General features: G+C 35.5%; 2 protein-coding genes and 1 pseudogene across 2 annotated transcripts; 1 reads left to right on the top strand and 2 right to left on the bottom strand.

Moving 5' to 3' along the window:
- Positions 1-6,832: 6,832 nt before the first annotated feature.
- On the bottom strand, positions 6,833-7,804 carry LOC112829633 (olfactory receptor 10AG1-like). Its single transcript, XM_025879328.2, has one exon. The coding sequence runs from the start codon at positions 7,802-7,804 to the stop codon at positions 6,833-6,835; it is 972 nt and encodes a 323-aa protein (XP_025735113.2).
- A 7,295-nt stretch (positions 7,805-15,099) lies between these two features.
- On the top strand, positions 15,100-16,262 carry LOC112829593 (olfactory receptor 10AG1-like; annotated as a pseudogene).
- Positions 16,263-20,858: 4,596 nt separating this feature from the next.
- Positions 20,859-21,818, bottom strand: LOC112829636 (olfactory receptor 10AG1-like). Its single transcript, XM_025879333.2, has one exon. It carries the CDS (start codon positions 21,798-21,800, stop codon positions 20,859-20,861), a length of 942 nt encoding a protein of 313 aa, XP_025735118.2. The 5' UTR covers positions 21,801-21,818.
- Between the last annotated feature and the right edge of the window lie 3,215 nt (positions 21,819-25,033).

Below are 25,033 nucleotides of genomic sequence, written 5' to 3'. Positions count from 1 at the left end.
ATCCATTCATCAGTTGATAGACATCTGGGCTCTCTCCATAGTTTGGCTATTGTTGATAAAGCTGCTATAAACATTGGTGTAAAAGGGAAAACTATATGGACAGAGGAAGGCTGCCTAGTGATAAAGTTGGTGGTAATTGTCAACTGCAAAAAGACAACAGCTGAGAAATTTGGGGAGTACTGGAACTGTTCCTTAATCATGTTTATGATTATATGTCTCCATGAATTTATCAAATCTTGTGGAACTTAAACTGAAAGGAGTGAATTTTACTTTGTATGTAAATTTAAAATTTATTGTATATAAATTAAAAATAAATTTTAAAATGCTACCAACTAACAAAGTCATTGTTAAGATGTTACATATGTCATTTCCCTGGTCCAGTCTAAAGAATATATTTTATCCTCATTAAACAAACAATTGTCTTGGCAACTCCGTTTAAGAAACTCTCTTCCAAGGTCAGCCTGCATATTTAAAAATAATCTCAGATACTGGCAAAAGGTCTTTCTTGGTCCCTAGAAGTGACTTTTGTTTGTCATAGACATTTTTATGTACTCAATCAATAAAGCCTGTAGAAGGGGACTGACAGTAGTGAAGGATAGAACAGAATACATGTGGTTTTTATGTAACGAATATTACTCAAATATTTGCACACTACTGTTAACATGGCCTTATATTTCAAATAGAACAGACTGAAGCCTGTTCAGACAAGAGGGCAAATCATACTTCCTTATGAGATCATTTGTAAGTGTTTAGCAGACTTTATCTTAACGATGAAATATTAGTTATAGGAACTTATCATTATGGTCATATGAATGTTCAAAGGAAAGATAGATTGAAACATAACCATGAGTCAATACTGATAGAGGTACTGTGAATCATAAGCTCTTGAAATAGTTTTCCCTACTTTGGGATACTATTTCAAATAATGGTGAAGAGTCATATTCTTTGTAAGCCAAGTTATAAAGAATATCTTCAAAGTCACAGATTTAACAATGCTTTTCAATGCCAAAATCATACAGGAGTAGCAGCAAAGCTGATGACAAAGTGAATTTTTTTAAATATAAGAGATTTGTGAAGAAACTCCTTGCAAATTATCAAATGCCTGGCATATAAATTAATTATAAGAGCTGCACCTAGAGAAATATAAAACTCTTTTCTTTGAAATATCAATGGATGATTCTTAGACCTTTCTTGTTACTCCCCCATTGTTACTTTGAGTATATTAAATTCCAGCAAATCAGTAATAAAATGCATTTGTGGGCACCTGGGTGGCTCAGTCAGTTAAGCATCTGCCTTCGGCTCAGGTCATGATCCCAGGGTCCTGGGATCGAGCCCCATGTCTCCTGCTCAGTGGGGAGCCTGCTTCTCCCTCTCCCCCACTGTTTGTGCTTTCTCTCTCACTGTCTCTCTCTCTCTCTCATTAAATATATAAAATCTTTGTAAAATATTAAAAACAAATAAAATGTGTTTGTATTCACAACTGTCTATCACCTCAGAAGTTCATACATCAGATGAAGGTGCAAAGTGAACATGCAAAGTGAAGGAAATCATCCTTTAAACACCTGAAGTGTTCAATCATACCACATTATTTTAAGTACCAAAACCTGCATTCCTGGAAAACATTTCCTACCACAAAAGGACTTCCACACCAGCTGAAAATATACTAAAGAGATACTATCCCTTGCCACACATTGTGAAACATTATTATTGTAGATATTTTCTCCTTTAGAATTTCATGCACGCATATACCATGAAACATATTCATTTGTTTCACACAACAAAATTTATGAGGAATAAATAGTCCAGGGCTTTTAAAATGACATGAGAAGGCTACATTTTTGTCATCTTCCTGATTTTCTATTCTTAGATATGACCTCTGCAACCTTCCAGGAATAAAAGAAAATGGAAGCAAAAGAGCACTTGCTGATACCTACATTCATCTCATCAACCAGCATTGAGTTGTCTGCTCATACTTAGCTGGAAGGGGGGCTAGGAAGTGGAGTATTTCAAATCCTCAAATTCTATAGTTAAATTGATTGTAAGATAGAAGATTTAGATCGGTATGTTCTGATCCAGTCTACAACATCTCCCACATCAGTTTCTGTGAATCTGTGGATTCGTTTCCTATTGCTATTTTCATAAATTACCACAAGTACATTGACTAATAATAGCACATGTTTATTATCTTACAGAACTGTAGGTAATAGGTCCAACACGGATCTCAATGAGCAAAAGTCGAGGTGTGGGCAGGGTTGCACTTCCTTCTGGAAGCTCTGGTGGAGATTCTATTTCCTTGCTCAATTAGATTATTGAGAGAGTTCTGTTCCCTGAGGTTGCAGGACTGAAGACCTCTTGCTTTGCTGGCTATCAGCCAAAGGTCATGCTTAGCTTCTAGAGGTCACCAAAGAAAATAGGCCACATACTACTTCGTGACTTAGAGTGTTAAAATCTTTTTTTTTATTATTATGTTATGTTAATCACCAAACATTACATCATTAGTTTTTGATGTAGGGTTCCATGATTCATTGTTTGCATATAACACCCAGTGCTCCATGTGGAACGTGCCCTCTTTAATACCCATCACCAGGCTAACCCATTCCCCCCACCCCCCTCCCCTCTAGAACCCTCAGTTTGTTTCTCAGAGTCCATCCTCTCTCACGGTTCATCTCCCCCTTTTTGTTTGTTTGTTTCAGAGGTACAGGTCTGTGCTATGGTGAGCAAAGTGTTAAAATCTTTTATATATCCTCTAAAGACATATTTTTCATGTCATGAAATTCTTTGATAAAATAAGCTTTTTTAAAATAGCTTTTGTAAAATATAATCACTACTACATTCTTAGAGGTAATTGTGCTTTTTTGTTTTACAAGTATTTTCTTCAGAGGAACATTATGCCCAAGGTGTTACTTTGTTGAGGAAACAATGTATACAATCACTTGGGAAGAGGCAATCTTTCACATATAACAACACCCATCCGAAATGAATTTAGACAGGAATGAGCATGTTTCCTTTCTTATTAAATATATATTGTTGTTGATGTATATATTGACCCAGCTATTTTGACATGACAGAAAATATACATCTTCAGCAAATGGTACACCAAGTCATGTATTGCATTTCCCATGTATTGGGTGGCCAGAAGGCAGTAAATGGTACTATCTAGAAGACTGGTATAATATAAAAATCAGAAAAAAAGGAATGAGTTCTTGGTCTCTACTTCAAAAAATGTGTGCTGCCCTCACTAGCAAACATGGGCTAGTCAAAGAATTATATGTAAGGTCAGATGACCATTTTTATAAACTATGTCATGGTTTCTTTTTAATTTTAATTTTAATTTTAATTTTATTTATTTATTTGAGGGAGAGAAAGAGAGAGAGAGCACAGGAATGGGGGGGAGGGGGCAGAGAGAAAGAGGGAGAAGCAGACTCCCCACTGAGCAGGGAGCCCAACGTGGGCCTTAATCCCAGGACCCTGAGACCATGACCTGAGCCGAAAGAAGACACTTAACTGACTGAGCCACCCAGGCATCCCTCATAGTTTCTTTTTAATCAGCCCCAATTACAGTAGCTGATAATAATATATATAATTAAATGAATCCAGGGAGTGATTTCTAGAGGCTGCTTCATTGTGAATTAGCAGGCTGGGAAAATGAGGGATAGAGATATAAAAAGAGAAAAACAAAGGTCTCAAGGAATTTTTTAAAGTATAAAGGAAGTCATAATTCTACAGTTGTTAATTGGCACTGAATTCGTAATGATATAAATGTCCATTAAATTTTATTTGAATACTAAAGAATATTTAGCTCTGTTCCATAATCCTTGTTTATATGAGCAAAGAGTTGAGTAGCACATTTTTGAAAAACTAAACATAATATAATGCAAAAGGAAAATAATCTCAACGTGTAAAGAAGAAGGTTTTTCTTCCCTAGAGAGTTCATGCTGTGCAATGTTCCCTTTCATCAAAACTAGCCCTCTATTGATTATCTCTATGAATTTGAGTATAAAATATAACACAGCTAGAGATTCCACTAAGAATTATACTGAAATACAGCCAACACTTCCATTTTTGGTGCTTTAAACTTTTCCAAATGCTCTCTATGCCAGGTGGATATTGACCCTTATAATAATCCTGGGAGTTCATAGAAAATAGTGTGTTTTGACATTTTATTAATTGTGAATTGTTAAAGGCAAGACAACAGGCTCTAAATGGAATCACTTATACTAAGCCCCACATCACCAAACCAAAACTTAGCTCCAGTTTTGGCTCTTCCAAAAAATGGAATCTAAAACCACTCAATCAAGAATTACCTGGTTAGCATAGGTAACCTGCCTGGTACATCCCTGCCATGCCCTAAGAGGAAAGTAACTTTGCAATAACAAATTCAATTTTTTGCCCCATAACTTCCTTGTTCCTGCTTCTTTCTGCCTATAAAATCCCTTATCTTGTATAGCTCTTCAGAGCTCTTTTCTACCTGTTGGATTGGATGCTCCCCGATTCATGAGTTGCTGAAAAAAGGCACCAGATCTCTAAGGTTTACTTAGTTGAGTATCTGTTCTTTAACAGAATGTAATAATAAAAAAAAGTAGCTGAACGAATTGCTCAAGGTAATGGTAAAGAGGTTTTAAATTAATTTATCTGAACTCCTGGGATATCACTGTTTCTGTGACATCGTGATTCCTGCTTTACTAAATCTCAGAAACAAAAAACACCACCACTACTGTCTTTACCATAATCATCATCTTTATCATCACTCTCATCACCACCATCATCATCATCACCATCATGGTCTTTATCATGGACATACATAAAATTCTTGTATAAAACATTTAATGAGAAGGGGTATAAACATATATACTTCCATGGATAAAATACAGAAATAAATAAATGTGGTACATTATGTTAGATGGTAGAGGATGTAAATGGCTTGATGAAGTAAAATATAACCATCTAAAGAACAGGAGCTAATATTGTCTTATAGGCATATGTACATTTATAGCTAAAACTACAAAACAGCATAATTGTCATAGAACTGCTAACAGAAGTTCTCAGGGACAGATAGCACTAAGTAAGCTCTTCATGCCAGTGACTGACTTGAGAATCTGGAACTGGAAAGATAGGAATTAGTGGTTCTGTTGACAGGTGCTCTCTTTCCTTGATAAAAACTGTTCAAAGGTTTAATAATTTCAGACGCTTTAGAAAGGGTTAAAGGCATGAAAGTTTAAGCACACTAACACAAATCAACTGTGCGGACTTCATGTAATTCTGCAAATAACTTCTAACACATTCCTTCACTTTCAAACTCATGGATAGTTTATTTTCAAAATATGAATTGGTATAGGAGTAGCTGCTTGGAGTGCCATTAAAGAAGAGGTGAAATAATTCAAAGCAAATTACTTTGGGGCCAACATTTTAAGGTAAACATAGAAGTAAGTTATTAGGAAGAAAACTAAGTAAATATAAGACTATTTCAGTATTATGATTGGAGTAATTCCATATGGCTGCATAGTAGGTTAAATAAATGTGCTTTCAATATTTATTGGTGCTCTGAAATCTCTCAATTTTGCCAGGAGTCTGAGGCATATCACAGCAATATTCATTTACCCATTAATTTATTTAATCAGTCATTCAACAAAACATTTGTTATTTAAATGCTATTTCCAGTCTCTGGCTATAGAATCAAAGAATGTTAACAAATACCAGTGTGAAGATTTAGGAAATTATTTAGGTAAACAATCATATATTTTTAGTATAATCAAGTCAAAAATCTTAACAGACTAAGTTCTATTTTATATGAATTTTATTTATATTCTAATTTCATATGAAATGTGTGGTATGCATTACTATTTTATTCATGGGGTGGGATTATTCTTTAGGCTTGGAGCACTGAAGACAGATTAATTTGCCTGGTATGTATCCAAATAAAATAAATTGTAGGTTGGTATTTAGAAGTATTTAGAAGTACATCATAAGCTGGAAGCAGTTAATTTCTTTTTTTATTATTTTATGTTAATCATCATACATTACATTACACCATACATTTTGATGTAGTGTTCCATGATTCATTGTTTGCATATAACAGCCAGTGCTCCATTCAGTACGTGCCCTCTTTAATACCCATCACCAGGCTAACCCATCTCCTACCCCCCTCCCCTCTAGAACCCTCAGTTTGTTTCTCAGAGTCCATAGTCTCTCATGGTTCGTCTCCCCCTCTGATTCCCCCCCCTTTCATTCTTCCCCTCCTGCTCTCTTCTTCTTTTTTTAACATATAATGTATTATTTGTTTCAGAGGTACAGGTCTGTGATTCAACAGTCTCACACAACTCACAGCTCTCACCATAGCACATACCCTCCCCAGTGTCTATCACCCAGCCACCCCATCCCTCCCACCCCCCACCACTCCAGCCACCCTCAGTTTGTTTACTGAGATTAAGAATTCCTAATTCTTCCTAATCCTTCTCTGATTGACTTATTTCGCTCAGCATAATACCCTCCAGTTCCATCCATGTTGTTGCAAATGGCAAGATCTCGTTCCTTTTGATGGTTGCATAATATTCCATTGTATATATATACACCACATCTTTATCCATTCATCTATTGATGGACATCTTGGTTTTTTCCACGGTTTGGCTATTGTGGACATTGCTGCTATAAACATTGGGGTGCACGTACCCCTTCGGATCCCAACATTTGTATCTTTGGGGTAAATACCCAGTTAGTGCAATTGCTGGGTTGTATGGTAGCTCTATTTTCAACTTCTTAAAGAGGAATGTAGAAATTTGAAATTTTTCTCTGATAAATGTGTGGCAAACAGGTAAAGCATTTACAATGAAACTCATCACACTATCTTTTTAAGTAATAGCCTTTTCAGTGCTGCAATCACATCCTTGTTCTTAAGACTGTATATCATGGGGTTAAACATCGGAGTCACTATGGTGTAGAAAAGAGAGAGCAGTTTGTCAATTGCTGCAGTTTGATTGGACTTGGGCCTTAAGTAAGTGATGGTAGCCGATCCAAAGAATAAAAGAACAACCAGCAGGTGGGAAGAACAGGTGGAGAAAGCTTTGGCCCATCCCCTGCCTGTTGGCAACGTCAAGATGGTGGAAATGATTTTGCTGTAAGAGGTAAGTATCAACATAAAAGGAACTGCAACAAACAACATAGCTACTATGTAGACTGCTATCTCGTGCATAAAAGTGTCCCCACAGGCCAGCTTGAGGATGGGGGGTATGTCACAGAAGAAATGGTTAATTTCGTTAGAATTACAGAAATGTAGAGAGAAAATCTGACATGTTTGTCCTATCTGGACTGGGACTCCACTGAGCCAGGCACCAACAGCCAACTGGATGCACTTCTTGTGGTTCATGACTAGAGGGTAGTGCAAAGGGTTACATATGGCCACGTAGCGGTCATAGGCCATCACCACCAGGAGGAAACATTCAGCGGCTCCGAGCATATGGGAGAAGCACATTTGAGTGGCACAGCCCAACCAGGAAATGTTTCTATCTTGAGTAGAAAGGCTCACCAGAATCCTAGGGAGGGTGACAGACACATAACCAATTTCCAGTGAGGAAAAATTTGCAAGAAAAAAATACATGGGTGTCTGGAGAACAGAGTCCACCCTTGTAATTATTATGAGAAGACCATTTCCTGTTAAGATGAATAAGTAGATGAGAAAGAAAATTCCAAATAGAAGTCCCTGGAAGTTTGGAAGGTCAGAAAATCCCAGGAGGACAAATTCCACGACGGAAGATAAATTGTCTCCTGCTTGGTCTCTGGGTAGCATCTGTGAAAATAAAAAACTCAACATGTGAAGTCACTTTATCTGCCCGAGCTGCAGTTTGCTCAACTATAAAATAAGTGCACTGTGGTTTTAAAATGACAAAGTCACTAGCAATGAGTCCTAGGGAAACATCTGTTTTTGATGTTAAGCATGATTTTTAAAAATATGTTCATTCTTTCACTGAATATTATCCATCAGAAAACATTCCTATCAGGAATTAGGTCTGCTGAAAAATGGTATATTTTCCTTTTACTGATAATGAGATGACTAATGCTGTGTTTTGTTATCAGCTTCAATGATAAGAATATCAAAGTCTAATTGGAATCATGTTGATAAAAATAATAAAAATATTAATTATAACAAGCCATTTGACAATTTTGTTTAAAATGGCCTTTTCCATCAATTCTTCTCTCTTATGTTATTTCTTTTAAAATATTTGTATTGGGTCACCTGGGTGGCTTGGTCTGTTAAGCATCTGCCTTTGGCTCAGGTCATGATCCCAGAGTCCTGGGATCAAACCCAGCTTTGGGCTTTCTGCTCAGTGGGGAGTCTGTTTCTCCCTCTGCCTCTGTAGCTCCCCCGGCTTGTGCTCACTCGCTCTCTCTCATTCTCTGTCAAATAAATAAATAAAATCTCTTATTTTTAAAAAATATTTGTATTTATTATGATTTGGATTTAAGCTGTCTCAAATATTTTTTGTGACATCATGTCATTATATTTTAAGAAATAAGCTGAAGAAAGTGATTTTCCTGGGTGAGCTCTGTGATTTTTTTTGTCTTGTAATAGTTATTATAGCCAGTTTATTTCAACTGAAAGAAGTCATTCAAAACTGGCTATGAATGAGGAAAGAGATATTTATCAAATTACAAATATTGAATTTGAGTGTTAATTCCTGAGGTGAATAGCCTTGTTTTCAGTCAAGACTTAAGTCCCAAAGGGAAAAAAATCCAAAAGGGTTTTCTTTTTAAAAGGGTCCAAGCTGAAGACCGCCCTTCCTACTCTGATCATATGTTCATTTTGCCTATTTCCATCCTATTTTACCAAAGTATTCTATAAGTTACACAAAAATCCTAGTTCCTTAACAGGTTCTCCTAGACCATCCAATTCCTTCTTGAGTTCTATTGTCTCCCTACACATACTCTTTCTTTCTAATGAACTCCTAAAGTACATCCTACAAATTTTTCTGTGATACCAATGGCATTTTGTTGAATTCCATGTTTGATTCACCTAGTACTCAAAGAATGGAAAGTTCTGGTATGATGGCATCATTCCTATGGTACCCAGTAAAGGCTGTGCACATATTACAGTATCTGAGGATTGCATTTAAGCATGTAACTCCTACAGCAGGGATTCCATGCTGTGGTAGGTGTGTTCACAGGCACTGTCTTATTCAATCCTCACAATGGTGCTGAAATTCTGTCACCATTTTACTTGTAAGGTAACTTCAACTTTAAAATGTTATATGAATCAGCCAAGATCACAATAAATAAATGGCATTATTGAGGTTTGAATTCAGGCTTGTGCAACTCAAAGTCCAAGTTACTTTTACTACAACAGGTAGAACCAGGAGACCATAGAATACCATATTTGTACACTACATCGTTCGTTGGTATTTAATGTACATAAACCACTCAGCATGCATTTGATTCATAAATGGGTAACAACTCCCATTATTAAGTGGCATACACTATACACTCCACCAGCGGTTGGTGTAGGATATGCTATTCTCATGCTATGTTTATATTCATCTCTCTCTTTCACCTCACACGTAGTCCTGTTTTTTAGTCTTCTCTAGTGTTCTAATAGGTGAGCACTTTGGAAAGAGAGAACGAAGCAGAATTAACAAATAATTGGAAAATAAATCGGAAATGAATAATCTACAACTCACTAAGTCACTCATTTGCTCAAATGGGGTTTGATGCAAGTTCTGAATAAGAAGTAATGATGAATATTTTTTTAAAATTCCACATACATTATAAATATCAAATGAGTTGCACATTAATAAAGACTTTTGAAATGTAGGAATTAGAATCATCAGTGTCTACACAACTTCTATTTCCCTCCTTAAATATTGTAATATCATAAAATCTTTCCTTAATATAACAATATGTGGCATTTTCTCTCGGAATTTGTTAATTTTTCAGTTTATTCCAATAATGCCACTCACAAGTGGATTTACTCTAATATCGGGAGATATTATATATTGATCAGATATTGTGCAGGGTTCATAAATAGATCTTCAACTTTTTAATGACCCAGAAAATTGGAGACAACTGAGTTATAAAGAATCAGTGCAGAGATCCAACAGTCTCAGACTGTAAACCCTATTCTAATTCCACTATATATTTCAGATTCTGTTTGACAACTTTTACTTACATGATTGTATATTTAATATACATATATATGAATGATTTTATACATTTAAATGATTTTGTGTCTAATTTCCAAAATTTTCCAATGAAATTATAATGCTCTGCAATACAAAGATGGTATTACCCACATCTTCCATAAAGCTGTGCACATTTTATTTTCTCAAATGACACTTAGGGAATAAATGAATCAGGAACCAGATGAAATTCATCTGGAAGGGAGAAAGAAGGGAGAACAGAAGGAAGGGAGGTATGGAGGGTGGGAGGAAGCAGGGGTTGGAAAAGTCACAACCTGAGGTTTTTTCTAAGTATTTTCATAACTAAATATTTACCTTAATGATTAGTAAAATATGGTTTCCAGTGTTTTAAATCCACTAAATCCATGCCGAGCATTGGAGAGGAGATTGTATTACAAGCATAATTTGATTGCATGTATGTGTTCTTTCATTATGTGTAGAGGAGAGCAAAGGAGGTCATGTTACTACTCTGAAATTAACACTACATTCAGTCTTTCTCAAAAGTCCTTCAAGCTGAAAGGTAAACAGAGACTTGTTTCTTTTGTCCATTTAATAGATGCAACTTTGTTGCAATCAGACTTTTTAACTCAGGGACACAGGAAAATTTGTTTTATCTGGCTAATGACCTCACAGCTCTAAATCCCCTTGGATGAGGACAAAGACAGACAGTTATATTTGTAGTTCTGGTCTGTATTATTTCTTTAATCAGAAAAATCTAATATCAATTTTTTAGAGATTTTATTTATTTGAGAAAGAAAGAGCGGGAATGGGGTGGGGTTCAGAGGGAGAGGGAGAAGCAGACTCCCCACTCAGTGGGGAGCCAGATGCTGGGCTGCATCCCAGGACTCCAGGATCATGACCTGAGCCTAAGGCAGATGCTTGACTGACTGAGCGACCCAGCCGCCCGTCAATAATTTTTTAATGCCCTAAATGTTTCAGATTTCAAGACAGTGTTTCCTTAGAAATAATAATTTATTTCATTGATGGCAGGGTACAAACAATTTTAAAATATCCAGCTACCACCTTACTAAGTTTCGCTATATCAGAATTTTTTTCCAAAACTGCCCCAATTATTTGAATCAGTTTGTTACATTATGAATAATGCTACCTTTCAAAGTAGGACATTTTAAGTGCTTTTCATCATTTGTCTCACTGATTCCTTCACAGAAAAACAAACAAAAAAAAGTATAGATGTGGCCTGAAATAGAGTTTTAACTTAACTTCATTAGATTATTCCCTTAATATTCTATAAATATTTAGACTTTCTGATATTTGATACTGAAGGTACAATAGCTCAGAAAACCAACCTAAAGTGCAAATAAGACTTTGATGAAAAAGTTTACTCTTACCTTTATGGACTCAAATGAAATATTTCTTTCTTTGATACAGAGTTTTTAAAATGTTCTTTTGAAAATGTGGTTCTAGAATGTTAAATGCCATTCTATTGAAATTAAATTTTAAACTACTTGAATATTAGGAGTTGCAAATACCTTTCTAACCAATATTTTTCTTTCAAAGCATTAAATAGTGCTCTTTAAAAATTATTTCTTTCTGTCTTGTGGGAATGTGTCCTCTCCCAAATCACCATTTAATTGAACTAACCCATTATATTTGCCAAACGTTTTGGGAAACAACCAAAAGTATCTCTGGCAATAACATTTCTTTTAGGGATGTCTTATTCTACCATTCTTTCAAGCATTTTGTCTCTCTTGTGATTTGTTCTTTTTTTTTAAGCTGTCTCTAATAAATAATCAAATGTTTTTTAACTAGTTAGGTATTCTTTAGAGATTTTAATAAATGTCTTTATTGGACCATGGATTCACAGGTATTCTCTTGACCTTTACAGTTTATAGGTGCTCTCCTGACTTTTATAATGATCCCTAATTTGTTATTTATACATAAAGTACTGATGTGGAGAAATTAAAGATAGATCATAAGTGGAAGAATTTATAAAATCAAAAGTATTTGTGAAAGGAAATATTACAACCAGGATTTCAGGGAATCGTGAATTATAAAGGAAGCATGGTAAATGGTCAAATAGACAAAGAATTTATGTTTGTTAAGGTCGAAAGATCACAAGTGTGACTCTTTTAAGTCATGTAAAATTTCAAACATATATAAGGTGGAGAGAAAAATATACTTAAACAACCCTTGAAATAATCAAAACATAAGCAACCTCATTTCACTAGTATCACCGGCACTTCACCAGCACTGCATCAATTTTGAGTTAGTTTTTGTATAAGGGTTGAAGTTTATGTAGAGGTCCAGTGCGTGTGTGTGTGCATGCACATGTGTTTGGTTTTGCATGTATAATTTTTCAACACCATTTTGTGAAACAATATATTTTTCAGTTGAATGGTTTTAAGCATTGCCAAAAATCAGTTGGTTGTATTTGTGTGGGATAATTTTTAAACTGTCTTAAATTCCATCAGCCTCCTGTCTACCCCTCTACCACCACTATATTGTCTTCCTTACTCTAGACAATAATGTATACAATCTGTATACATTATAGTACATACATAATGTATACATATTACATATATGCATATATGATACATATATAGACAATATATCCTGTTATTAACTTCAATGGAAATTATTAAATTCAATGGAAAACTTCAACAAACAAATTGAAGCAGAGCTACTTAGAGCCCAGACCATTCAGGAATGAAGTTTTGGATCACCCCACCAAAGAAATAATCATGACCACCTGAGGTGTTTCTGAGGGCAAAAGGAATATGGATTGGATGTTGAAAGAAGATAGTTATAAGTAGTAGCAATGACCTATGATTATTTGCGGAAATAAGAACTATAATTATTATGAGTCTCTCTTCCTCATTTTGTTACGAATATATCAAATATCAAGAACCACAGTGAACATCACCCAAGGATTTTGCATCTTCGCTTTTCTGGTGAAAGAATAAGCATGTTTGGAGTTGCAGGTACAATACTTGTATCAGGTTAGGTAGAATTATGTCTTTAATTACCTTTATTTGGATATTAAGTCTGACTTAAGGAAATTTGTACGGTTGCCAAGTTGACCAGAGATGGACTTTGATGGAGAGTTCTTTACGTCAACATGTCTAGGCTATAGTGCCTAGGTATTCAGTCAAACAATAATCTAGGCGTTGTTCTGAAGATATTTTGTAAATGTGGTTAACATCTAAAATAAACTGATTTTGGGCCTGGGTGGCTCAGTCAATTAAGCGTCTGTCTTTGGCTCAGGTCATGATCCTGGAGTCCCAAGATCGAGTCCCACATCGGGCTCCCCGATCAGTGGGGGGGTCTGCTTCTCCCTCTGACCCTCCCCCCTCTCATGCTTTCTCTCTCTCAAATAAATAAAATCTTAAAAAAAAATCCTGATTCTAAGAAGATCATGCTTGATAACATGGGCCTTATCCAATCAGTTGGAAGGCCTTAAAAGCAAGACTGAGGTTTCCCTGAGAAAGAAGAAATTCTTCCTCAAGACAGCTTCCTTCTGAGATTTTTAAGAGTCTAGCTTGCCCTATACAGTTTAGACTTTTCAGCCCCAACAATCTCATAGCCAATTTCCTGAAATAAATCTGTGTGTGTGTGTGTGTGTGTGTGTGTGTGTGTGTGTGTGTGTGTGTGTATCCATGGGTTTGTGAGTGTCAGTGCTAGTCTCTGCCACTGGCATTTGGACACGAAGCAATGGCTCTAATCAGGTCAGGCTTGGTGAGTGGAAATCCATGTTGCTGAATATACGTATAACACTGTCGGTCCCCCAAATCCACTCTGTTCGTGAACCCGTTATGCAATGACTGGTATAGTTGGCAAAGAGGCTGAATAGTAACCACAGAAAGGGTTACCCTGTTCTCTTGATTATTAAAATTCCCCTCTCTCTGAAGTCACTCATTGGTAAACATTCAATGTAACACACAGATCTTCACTTTTTTTTTTTTTTGCACGTTCAGAGAAGACTATTAACATACCTCATCCTCAGCTCTCCTTGTCACCAATTTTCAGTTATATTCCTTCCAGGTTCTTGACCATTCAGTCAAAACATTACCTTCAGTCCAAGAATCAATATACAATCTCATGTCCAGCCATTTTTCTTTTTTTAAGACTCAGTTTGTTAGATTTCCAAATGACTTTCCCTATGAATAATGGGATCAACTTGTCATTTCTGGAAAAATGCCATCGGAGATTTGGATTGAGATTGTATAGAATCTAAAGGTCACATGGGGATGATTACCATCACGATGATATTAAATATTCCAATCTTTAAAATTTTTAAATTTCTGGGTGCCTGGGTGGCTCAGTCATTAAGCGTTTGCCTTCGGCTCAGGTCATAGTCCCAGTGTCCTGGGATCGAGGCCCGCATCGGGCTCCCTGCTCCGTGGGAAGCCTGCTTCTCCCTCTCCACTCCCCCTGCTTGTGTTCCCTCTCTCCCTGTGTCTCTCTCTGTCAAATAAATAAATAAAATCTTTTAAAAATTTTTAAAAAGTTAAAAATGAACCATATTCAAGACCTAAAACCAATTTAGGTGGCTTACAAAATATTTATTTGGGGGATGAAATTAATTTTGAATTGATTATACTAGAAAACAGAATTGAGAAGTGAGGAGAAAACATGGCAAGTGGAAGAATGGAATCATTGTCACAACTGAATGTAAACTCAGATTTTGGAATTTTGAGTGTTCAGTTGGATAGCAAAATGACAATCACTTACCTTCAGAAGCAAAGAAACATGATAATTCATAGCACAAAAAAAGAGCTATTGGATTTTTTTCTTACAAGTACATGTAATACTAACGAAAAATAGACTTTGCCACACTTTTAGAGCACTGACAGTTATAGATCTGTTTTAATAGGGAATGGGACAAATTGGCAGGCATGCCATCCCTTTTATATATAAGAAGAGAAAAGCCGAAGAAATCAGAGTAACTTGGACTTCTGATTCAATCGTTCCACAGATGACATGTGAAGAGATGAGAGCAGAAAACAATGCTTCCACAATAATACAATTCATACTCTTGGGATTTTCTGACCTTCCAAGCCTCTAAGGGTTACTATTTGGGAGGTTCTCCATCATTTATGTTGTTATCTTAACTGGAAATGGGCTCATAATAATAATAACCAGGCTTGATGCTGCATTACAAGCACCCATGTATTTTTTCCTGGCAAGTTTTTCCTCCTTGGAAATCTGTTATGTGTCCGTCACTCTCCCTAGGATTCTGGTGAACCTTTGGACTTGGGATAGAAGCATTTCTATGCTGCTCTGTGCCTCCCAAATGTGCTTCTTCTTTATGCTCGGAGCCACTGAATGTTTCCTCCTGGTGGTGATGGCCTATGACTGCTACGTGGCCATATGTAACCCTCTGCACTACCCTCTAGTCATGAACCACACAAAGTGCATCCAGTTGGCTGTTGGTGCCTGGCTCGGTGGAGTCCCAGTCCAGATAGGACAAACATGTCAGGTGTTCTCGCTGCCTTTCTTTTTTTTTTTTTAATATTTTATTTATTTATTTGACAGAGAGAGACACAGCGAGAGCAGGAACACAAGCAGGGGAAGTGGGAGAGGGAGAAGCAGGCTTCCCACAGAGCAGGGAGCCGGATGTGGGACTCGATCCCAGGACCCCGGGATCATGACCCGAGCCGAAGGCAGACGCTTGACGACTGAGCCACCCAGGCGCCCCATTCTTGCTGCCTTTCTGTGGTTCTAATCAAATCAACCACTTCTTCTGTGACATCCCCCCATTGATCAACCTGGCCTGTGGGGACACTTAATGAGATGTGTGTCTATGTAGTTGCTATAGTATTTGTCATGATTCTTTTTCTACTTATACTTGGCTCTTATGTGAAAATCATTTCCACCATCCTAAAGTTGCCCTCAGCCAGGGGCCAGTCTAAAGTCTTTTCTACCTGTTCTTCCCACCTCATTGTTGTGCTTTTATTCTTTGGTTCTATTACTATCACTTATTTAAGACCCAAATCCAATCATTCTGCAGGAACTGACAAACTGCTCTCTCTTTTCTACACCACTGTGACTCCAATGTTTAACCCCATGATATACAGCCTTAGAAACAAGGATGTGACTACAGCACTGAAAAAATTATTACTCAAGAAAACAGTGTGAGCATCTTACAGATCACTTTTTAATACACATGTCTCATGGCTATCACAGAAATATAATTTAGTTACACTCCTCTCATGCTTACGATGGCATCATTGTTCATTACTATTATGTAATCATTTGCAATTATTAGGTATTTTAAAGTTCTGGCCTGAAGTCACGTGTGACTGCATCTTTAAGCCAATTAATCAATTTTCAAATGCTCTATTCTTTCAGACAAATTCTTTTTTTTTCACAGCATATTATAAATTTACCTACCTTTAAAATTTTCAGATAATTTCAACTGTTAGAATTGTTTTTAAAAATGTGTAAAAGAAATAGGCTGGCATTTCCCATTTGTCAAATATATACAAATATTATGCTGGTATTCCCACTTGTATTTATGACACATTCGTTTCTTCATGACAGGTTAACACTAGATATGTGTTGAGGGAGTGAACACAAGACAAACTATAAATCATATTTTAAATTATAAACAGAAATTTAAAACAAAATGGAAATCTTTAAGTGTATCCACTTTCTTAGTATGAATTAAGAAAATGTTTCCATGTGTATCCAGAGAAAGTCAAACATCTGACCTGGCTCTGTCATCCTGTTTTAAATATTTTTCATGGGTGGGTGGGGGGATGGGGTAACTGGGTGATGGGCAACTATTTTGCTTTGACTTCTCAAGTTATACACCAGAAAATATTTGGGTTCCTGGACTTCCAGGGCCTATTATAGTTTACAGACATGGAGTATCACTTAGCTTCATATCAACTCTCCATATCATATTATTTTCTTCTATATCATATCTCTTCTTGCTTCCAGTCAATTGATTTTCAGAGCACAAGCCTTTAGAAATGTTTTCTAATTAATTAACTACTTCCATTTTTCTTTTTTTAACTTTTTATTATGTTATTTTTTTATTTCTTTTTTTATTATTATTATGTTATCTTAATCACCATACATTACATCATTAGTTTTTGATGTAGTGTTCCATGATCCATTGTTTGCATATAACACCCAGTGCTCCATGCAGTACATGCCCTCTTTAATACCCATCACCAGGCTAACCCATTCCCCCATCGCCCTCCCTTCTAGAGCCCTCGGTTTGTTTCTGAGTCCATAGTGTCTCATGGTTCGTCTCCCCCTTCGATTTCCCTCCCTTCATTTTCCCCTTCCTACTATCTTCTTCTTCTTTTTTTTTTTTAACATATAATGTATTATTTGTTTCAGAGGCACAGGTCTGTGATTCAACAGTCTTACACAATTCACAGCGCTCACCACAGCACCAGTGGCGCAATCAATTAGCACGCGGTACTTATACTTTCATTTTTCTAATGTGTTTCCCATTGTCATCTATTATCTTTCCTTACCATACTGCAAGAAAGCAGTTTGTCCAATCAGTCACCTCATGTTACTTGCAATTGTAAATGTAACCCCACTTGAAAAACAAAAGAGCAAAGATATCCTGAAGTCTCTTTTCCTTTTATTTGATTTAGGGTATGAAACAGTTTCCTAATGTTTACATGTATTTTCAGTACAGAAACCAAATGTATGGAGAAGTCTATTGATTAATTAACAGACTCACTGTTCTGCCAAATATTTTGGCTGCCATAGAATAGTGACCCTCAAAGAAACATATATATCTATATCTATCTATCTATATCACTACACATGTATGGCAATAGTTAATTATCAGAAATATAATTAGTTGCATGAAACCATCCAGAAATTAAAGTCTGCAAATGTGTTAGCGTACACACACAAACATACACAAACTCTATCATCTTTCCTATCTGTCTAGTCAGCTAGCTAGTGACCTATCATCTGCCTTACACACCAAAGACACACACACACACACACACACCTACATACCTTTTGTGTATACAGCTTATTTTGGCAAAGTTAGGCAACTCTCCTTTGAGCTTTGAGCATCATTTTCCCAAAAACTTTGTTTCATAATTTATATAATTTCCTTTTTTAGTCCTTATGATTACCTTCCCTTTGTCATTTAATTTTATTATTCTTGTTCAACACATGTGCTTAGTACTAGTTATCTGACTTCTTAGTGAAATAAGCTTGTTTTGAATGTTTTAATATCATAGGGAAAGGAAAATTTCATCAATGTAAGATTTATATATGACGCATTACTATTCCCAAAAAACAAGAATTCCATATATATATATATAACACTTAAAAGGAAGGAAGGGAGAGTACATTGTCTATCATTGTACCCTGTATATTCTTTTCCGGCCAAGAATCCACAGCGACAAATGCAAATTCAAACTATAGACATATTCAGTTTTTCCCTTCCCCAAATCAAGCTGTGTAAAGATTCCACACATGCTGCTGACCTTTCCCTCCTCCCTTATCAATTAACATCAGTCCAGGAAAGCAATCTTCTTCTGAAGTGCACAAGTCCACATGCACACAAATACACACAGACATGAGAACCTGTGTAAGTAACTGTCTGTGTTTCTAAGGAAGAAAAGTCAACTTCTTAGCACTAGGAATGAATTGTTCTAAGAATAACACCATTTAAAAATAAGAAACAAAAGTTTATCTGGATAAGAAAGATATTTACAATTTACAAAGCACATCTACAAGCTGCACATATTCATTATATTTAAAAAATTAGTAGAACAAATAAATTTTCAGCATATTATTATCACTGAAAGTGGTGACTGCTTTCTTGTTTCAAGTTTGTTTTCTTTTTTTTTTTATTTCAGTTAGTTTGGGGCACCTGTGTTGTTCAGTTGGTTAAGCATCTGCCTTTGGCTCAGGTCATGATCCCAGGGTCCAGGGATCAAGGCCTGCATCTGGCTCCCTACTCAGTGGGGAGTCTACTTCTTCCTCTCCTTCTGCTGTTCCTCCTGCTTGTGCTCTCTCTCTCTCTCTGTCTAATAAATAAGTAAAATCTTTTAAAAAATAAATGGATTTCAGTTAGTTAACATATAGTATATACTTTGGTAGTTGACTAGGTAAGTGAAAAAATAATTATTGATACTGTTCACAGATTTTTTAGGGGAAGGTATAGAACTTCATTACCTAGCAAAAAATAATCACAGTGCTCCAAGAACATAGCTCTTATTTGCCCTTCTGTAAAAAAGTTGACATTGATTAGAGTTATTAATATTTTTAAACGTTTTTCCCATTTTAATTATGTCTTTTATATCAACTTTCTTTTTCTATATTAGGCAGGAGGGACAATAAAAATGGAGGGAATTTTTTATATCTGTCTCACTCCATTCCACCTATAACAGCTTCAAGAATTATCCAATTTCTGCTTGGAAATTTTCCTGGAATTTTTTATTGTTGCTACTATGTTTCTATTTTTTAAACTTGTTCCTATAGCCAATCATTTCTGTTATATTTTTTATAGTTTTGATATGTTCATATGCAAGTGAGTAGGACTGACATTTTCACTTATGGATTAAAGTTTTAAAAGCAGGTACAAGCTTCAGCATATTCTTTTTTAATCAGAAGCATTGGTGACAGGTCATGGCCCCTTAAAGATCTGTTGCCTGCATATGCGAAGGATTCGTTAGGTAGGCATAAATATTGACAATGAATAAGGTTAATTGTATCAATACAAATAAGCAACACAATCAACTTGTCATAATGATTTTCCTGATATACAATGAATACATACTTATGAATACATATTCACTTTTCATGATTACATGAATAACTCAGGCTTATTACAATAAACTATAAACATTCACAAAACTAGGAGAAAGTAATAGTGTATTTTACTCTGAGATATCCACAATTAACATTTATTATCATATTTTTATTTATTTTATTTTTATTTATTTTTATTTTTTTATTATAGTATTTTTATTGATCATGTACAGTGAATGTGTTTATGTGGTATACTAGTTATATATATGATATCTGTGCTTTTACAGTAGATATATTTTATAAAACTTTATTTCCTTTTCCCTAATTTTCCTATCACACTATCATCTCTAGAAAAGTATATTAAAAATATATTTTCATTAATTTCTCCCCTCTTTTAATTACAAGCAAATATTTTGATAAGGATATTCACTTTTCTCAAATCATAGGACTATATTATATAGAAATATTTAATCTGATATTAGCATAAATCATGTTTAATATTGACTGGTAATAGTGCACCAAAACCATTTATAAAACTATGTAACTATATTTCCAGTGAAAGGTGCTTTATTCTATAAGAAATGATTTCTTGTGCAGTCATTGTTAGATATACATATTTATTTTAATATTCATTGTCAAGCTGGTTCTTAAAATGGCTATTATAATTTTATGGAAATGAATGATATGGTTTCCAATAAGTGATATAACGGAGTCTATATTACAATTAAGTCTGTTAAATCAATCATTGTCAAAAGTTCTTACTGAGAGAGGACAATAAAACACAATAAAACCATAAAATTACCAATGGAATGATTTATTTGATAAAATGTACATAAATGTATGACTTGACAATTACAACATTACAAGTAATTTTTAACTTGGGAAAAAGTTACCATTGTATAGACAGATACTAGAGTTTAATATAAATATCTTGAAATTTCAACACCAATACTTCAGTTCCAGCAAGTATAACTTTTTTAATGAAGTGAATTATTTACATAGCAATTTTCTCAATGCCTTTATTACTTCCTTGTTCCTTAGACTGTATATGAGGGGATTAAACAAGGGAGTCACAATAGTGTAGAAAAGAGAAAGTACTTTATCAATTCCTGCTGAGGGACTGGTTTTGGGTCTTAAATAGGTAATAATGGCTGATCCAAAGAACAATGCCACAACCATAAGATGAGATGAGCAAGTAGAGAAAGCTCTGGCCTGACTTGTGGCTGATGGCAGTTTAAGGACTGTGGAGATGATTTTGCCATAGGAAATAAGTATCAACAGAAAGGGAACCATAACAATCAACACAGCAGCTAGGTAGACCATCATTTCATTCACAAATGTGTCCCCACAAGCAAGCATGAGTATTGGGGGGATGTCACAGAAGAAGTGGTCAATTAAATTAGAGCCACAAAAGGGCAGAGAGAAAATCTGGAATGTCTGCCCTATCTGGACTGGAATTCCACTGATCCAGGAGCCAGCCACCAGCTGGATACAAACTTTGTGGTTCATGACTAGAGGGTAGTGCAGAGGTTTACATATGGCCATGTAGCGGTCATAGGCCATCACTGCCAGAAGGAAGCACTCTGTGGCTCCCAGCACAAGAATGCAGCACATTTGTGTAGCACAGGCAACTAAAGAAATTGTTCTTCTCTGTGTCCAAAGGTTCATGAGCATTCTGGGGAGACTAACCGAAACATAGCAGATTTCCAAAAAGGAAAAATTGCCAAGGAAAAAGTACATAGGGGTCTGGAGAGCAGGGTCCAATTTTGTTATTAGAAATATGAGGCCATTACTCATCACAATAATGATATAGATGACTAAGAAAAATCCAAATAGAAGCCACTGGAGATGGGGAACCTCAGCAAAGTCCAAGAGAACAAATTCTATCAATTCAGTTAGATTTTCTTCTGGTGGTTTTTCTTGGTGTTTCATCTGTGGAAAGGGTCAATTTAGCACGTACTTTTGTTTTACCTTAATGGATCAGTACCCATTTTCTAAATTGTATTAGGGTATCTACATTGGTTTTCATAATCACTGTAATTGTTTCTAATTTAATAATGTTACTATTTGGGTATTTCTCACTTTCTCAGTTTAGATTCTAGGGATTATCACTGTACACACTCCCTTGAAATTTCCTTTAATATCATTCCATATACTTTCTGAATAGAGCCCAGGATAAACCAAATTATGCCCTGCTCAGCACAGACACTGGAAACATTGGCAATCACTGAAAACAGATCTACAGCTATGCCATATGATCCCATTCGTAATTATATCTCTTGATAATCCTATTATAATTCCCTGTGATTTTTCTCTACCACACTTGAGTAGGACTGTATCAGACTTTGTCTTCCCCATACATTTTCAACTGCCTACTTGAACTCTTCGTTACCTTCCTATCACTTGATGATCTTGATCATAGATTTTCTTATTATACAGTTCATATTATTAGGCAGTTTACCAAAAAAAAAAGTATTTTATCACACATAGGGAAATAAAACAAATACCTTTTGGTAGGATACTATATGGGGAATATAAAAAGGGTTTTATTCAGGAAAACTTGCCTGGGAGCATAGATACAGATAAAAATAATAAAGAGGGTGACTCTGGGAAAGAAGGGATGGCCTGGAGTGGGTTCATTACCTGTGGGAATGTATGGGGGTGCAGGGGAGAAGATGTGGATCTGTGTGTTGTGTGCATCTCCAATATTTCTGTTGTTTCTCAAAAATACTTCAGATAACAGTTTTCTAAACTCACTTCTCAGAGATAAGAATATTGAGACTTACTAATGATAGATAATTTGATCATGTGCACATAGGTGTTGTGATTACAAGTCAGTGCCTTTTTTTTTAAAGATTTTATTTATTTGAGATAGAGAGAGAGTTACAGGAGGGGTAGAGGGAGAGGGAGAGAAAGAATCCCAAGCAGATTCTGTGCTGGGCTCAGAGCCTGACATGGGAATTGATCCTACGACCCTGAGATCATGACCTGAGTGAAAACTAAGAGCCAGATGCAAAACCAACTGAGCCACCCAGGTGCTCCAGCGCCTTTTTTTTTTTAACTGGACTTGAGTTTGAATCCTAACTCCATGATTTATTATCTGTGTGACATTAAGCAATTGCTTAGATTTTTTAAATTTTGCTTTCTTGTGATAATTAAATAATATTGGTAAAATTACCTATCAATTTTATTCTGATCTATTATTAGTTATGGTCTTATAACCATAATTTTGAATATGCTACGAATATGATATTATGTTCTTAAGTCTTTACTTGCCAGGGTTGTACCACATTGTTTAGCAAAATTGTGTTTAATACAATTATTGAGTTACTTGTTGGTGATCATGTTTATTTTTTCATTCTTTCCTTTCATCAGGCCAGGACTAAGGTAAGGTGAGTGAGACACCTCAGGTACAAAATTTGAGAAACACTCCCTCATTCTCAGAGCTGAATCTGTGTTGTATAGTCTTGAAAGTGATTGAATCCTTCGATATTGCACCCTTGGAATTTCTTGGCTCAAGATCAGTCCCAGGCCTGCCTTTCATTTCTCTGTTCTGGTGGGTTTGGACTTTGTCCACAAACAGCATACTCTAGTGTCATGGATAAGGAATACAGTACTTCCAAGACAGGCTGGATTTAAATTATGGTTCCACCACCTGCTAGCTGTATGACCTCATGAGAGATGCTTAATTTCCTTGTGCCATAGTTCGCTCAACTACAAAACTGGCTAAATATTGTACCAACATTTAGGATGTTTATATTAATGAATTCATTTCATACATGTAAAACAATTTGAAGTCCTGGCACTCATAAAAGTCTCTCTAAAGGTAGCTGTTATCATTGTTATTAAAAACTAAGATTTATTCTTCTAAATTATACTCTCTGTTCTAAGCAGCATGAAAAAAATTCTTTATTTTTCCTTTGTATCACATGATTAATGTGGAAATGGAATGAGATCTCAAAGTGATCATCAGAATGTTATAAAAATGTTAAGCTCTGAAGATATGAATTCTCCACCAACAGTTTTGTTTATATTCTTATCTCTACTCTGTGAACCGAATGCCTAGAATATGTATCACTGTTCAGCTAAGATTGTTGCAGTTTGGCTAATTCCTTTTGTATGCCTTTTCTTTCACTAATACTATAGGACCTGGGAAGTAAGGACCTTGACTGTTTTTCTAGTTGGGATCAATATAGATCTTAGAAAATGCTTGTACACCTAAGTTGGTGCTGAGTATTTGATTCTGAAATTAAGTAAAGCAGCAGACATGTTTTAAATAAAATCATATTCTTAAAGGGGAGAAATGGATTAACATACATGAGAATAAAATTCCAATCTTTATGTATCTCTTTTACAAATGGCATTTATTTAGTATGAATGATTTCATGTTTATTATTGGAAGAAAATTACTTCCAGTGCTAAATAAAATGCAATTTCTAACTGTACAAACCCAAATTTTGGTGATGAAATCATTGATGTATAACATGAAATAGTAAAATTTGTGTATGTATTTGTCAAGGTGACGAATTTTGGTGATGAAATCATTGATGTATAACATGAAATAGTAAAATTTGTGTATGTATTTGTCAAGAGTGGAACAAAGCAGAAAGAGCTGAGGTTTGCTCCATATGCTCTCACAAAATTATACTACTTTCTTGTAAATACTTAAGTTCTTATTGGTAAAGGGAAATAAAACTTAATGTTGTAAGAGTTTTGTTTAAATCCAAGCCTCCGTTATATGAAAAACTCCAAATGATTAAGGGAAGGTATTACAAAACTCTACTTCAGCTAAATATTGGAAGCCACCCAAGCTTGTTATATTTATAGATTTGATATATATTAGCAACTTAAACCTTAAATTAATTTAAAAAATAATTTTGAATTTAAAACCATTTTTCAGGGGTGCCTGGGTGGCTCAGTCATTAAGTGTCTGCCTTTGGCTCAGGTCATGATCCCAGGGTTCTGGGATCGAACCCCGCATCAGGATGCCTGCTCCGTGGGAAGCTAGCTTCTCCTTCTCCCACTCCCCCTGCTTGTGTTCCCTCTCTCGTTCTCTCTCTTTCAAATAAATAAATAAAATCTTTAAAAAAACCTATTTTTCATTATTTTGCAAGTCTTTGATTCTATTATTTTTTTCTTTAAAATAAATGTTCTTTGGGTTTCCC

Source organism: Callorhinus ursinus, unplaced genomic scaffold, assembly GCF_003265705.2.
Source record: "Callorhinus ursinus isolate GAN/ISIS: 27379988/994484 unplaced genomic scaffold, GSC_fseal_2.0 scaffold21, whole genome shotgun sequence".
Taxonomy (NCBI): Eukaryota; Metazoa; Chordata; class Mammalia; order Carnivora; family Otariidae; genus Callorhinus; species Callorhinus ursinus.
This window is presented reverse-complemented; position numbering and strand designations above follow the sequence as displayed.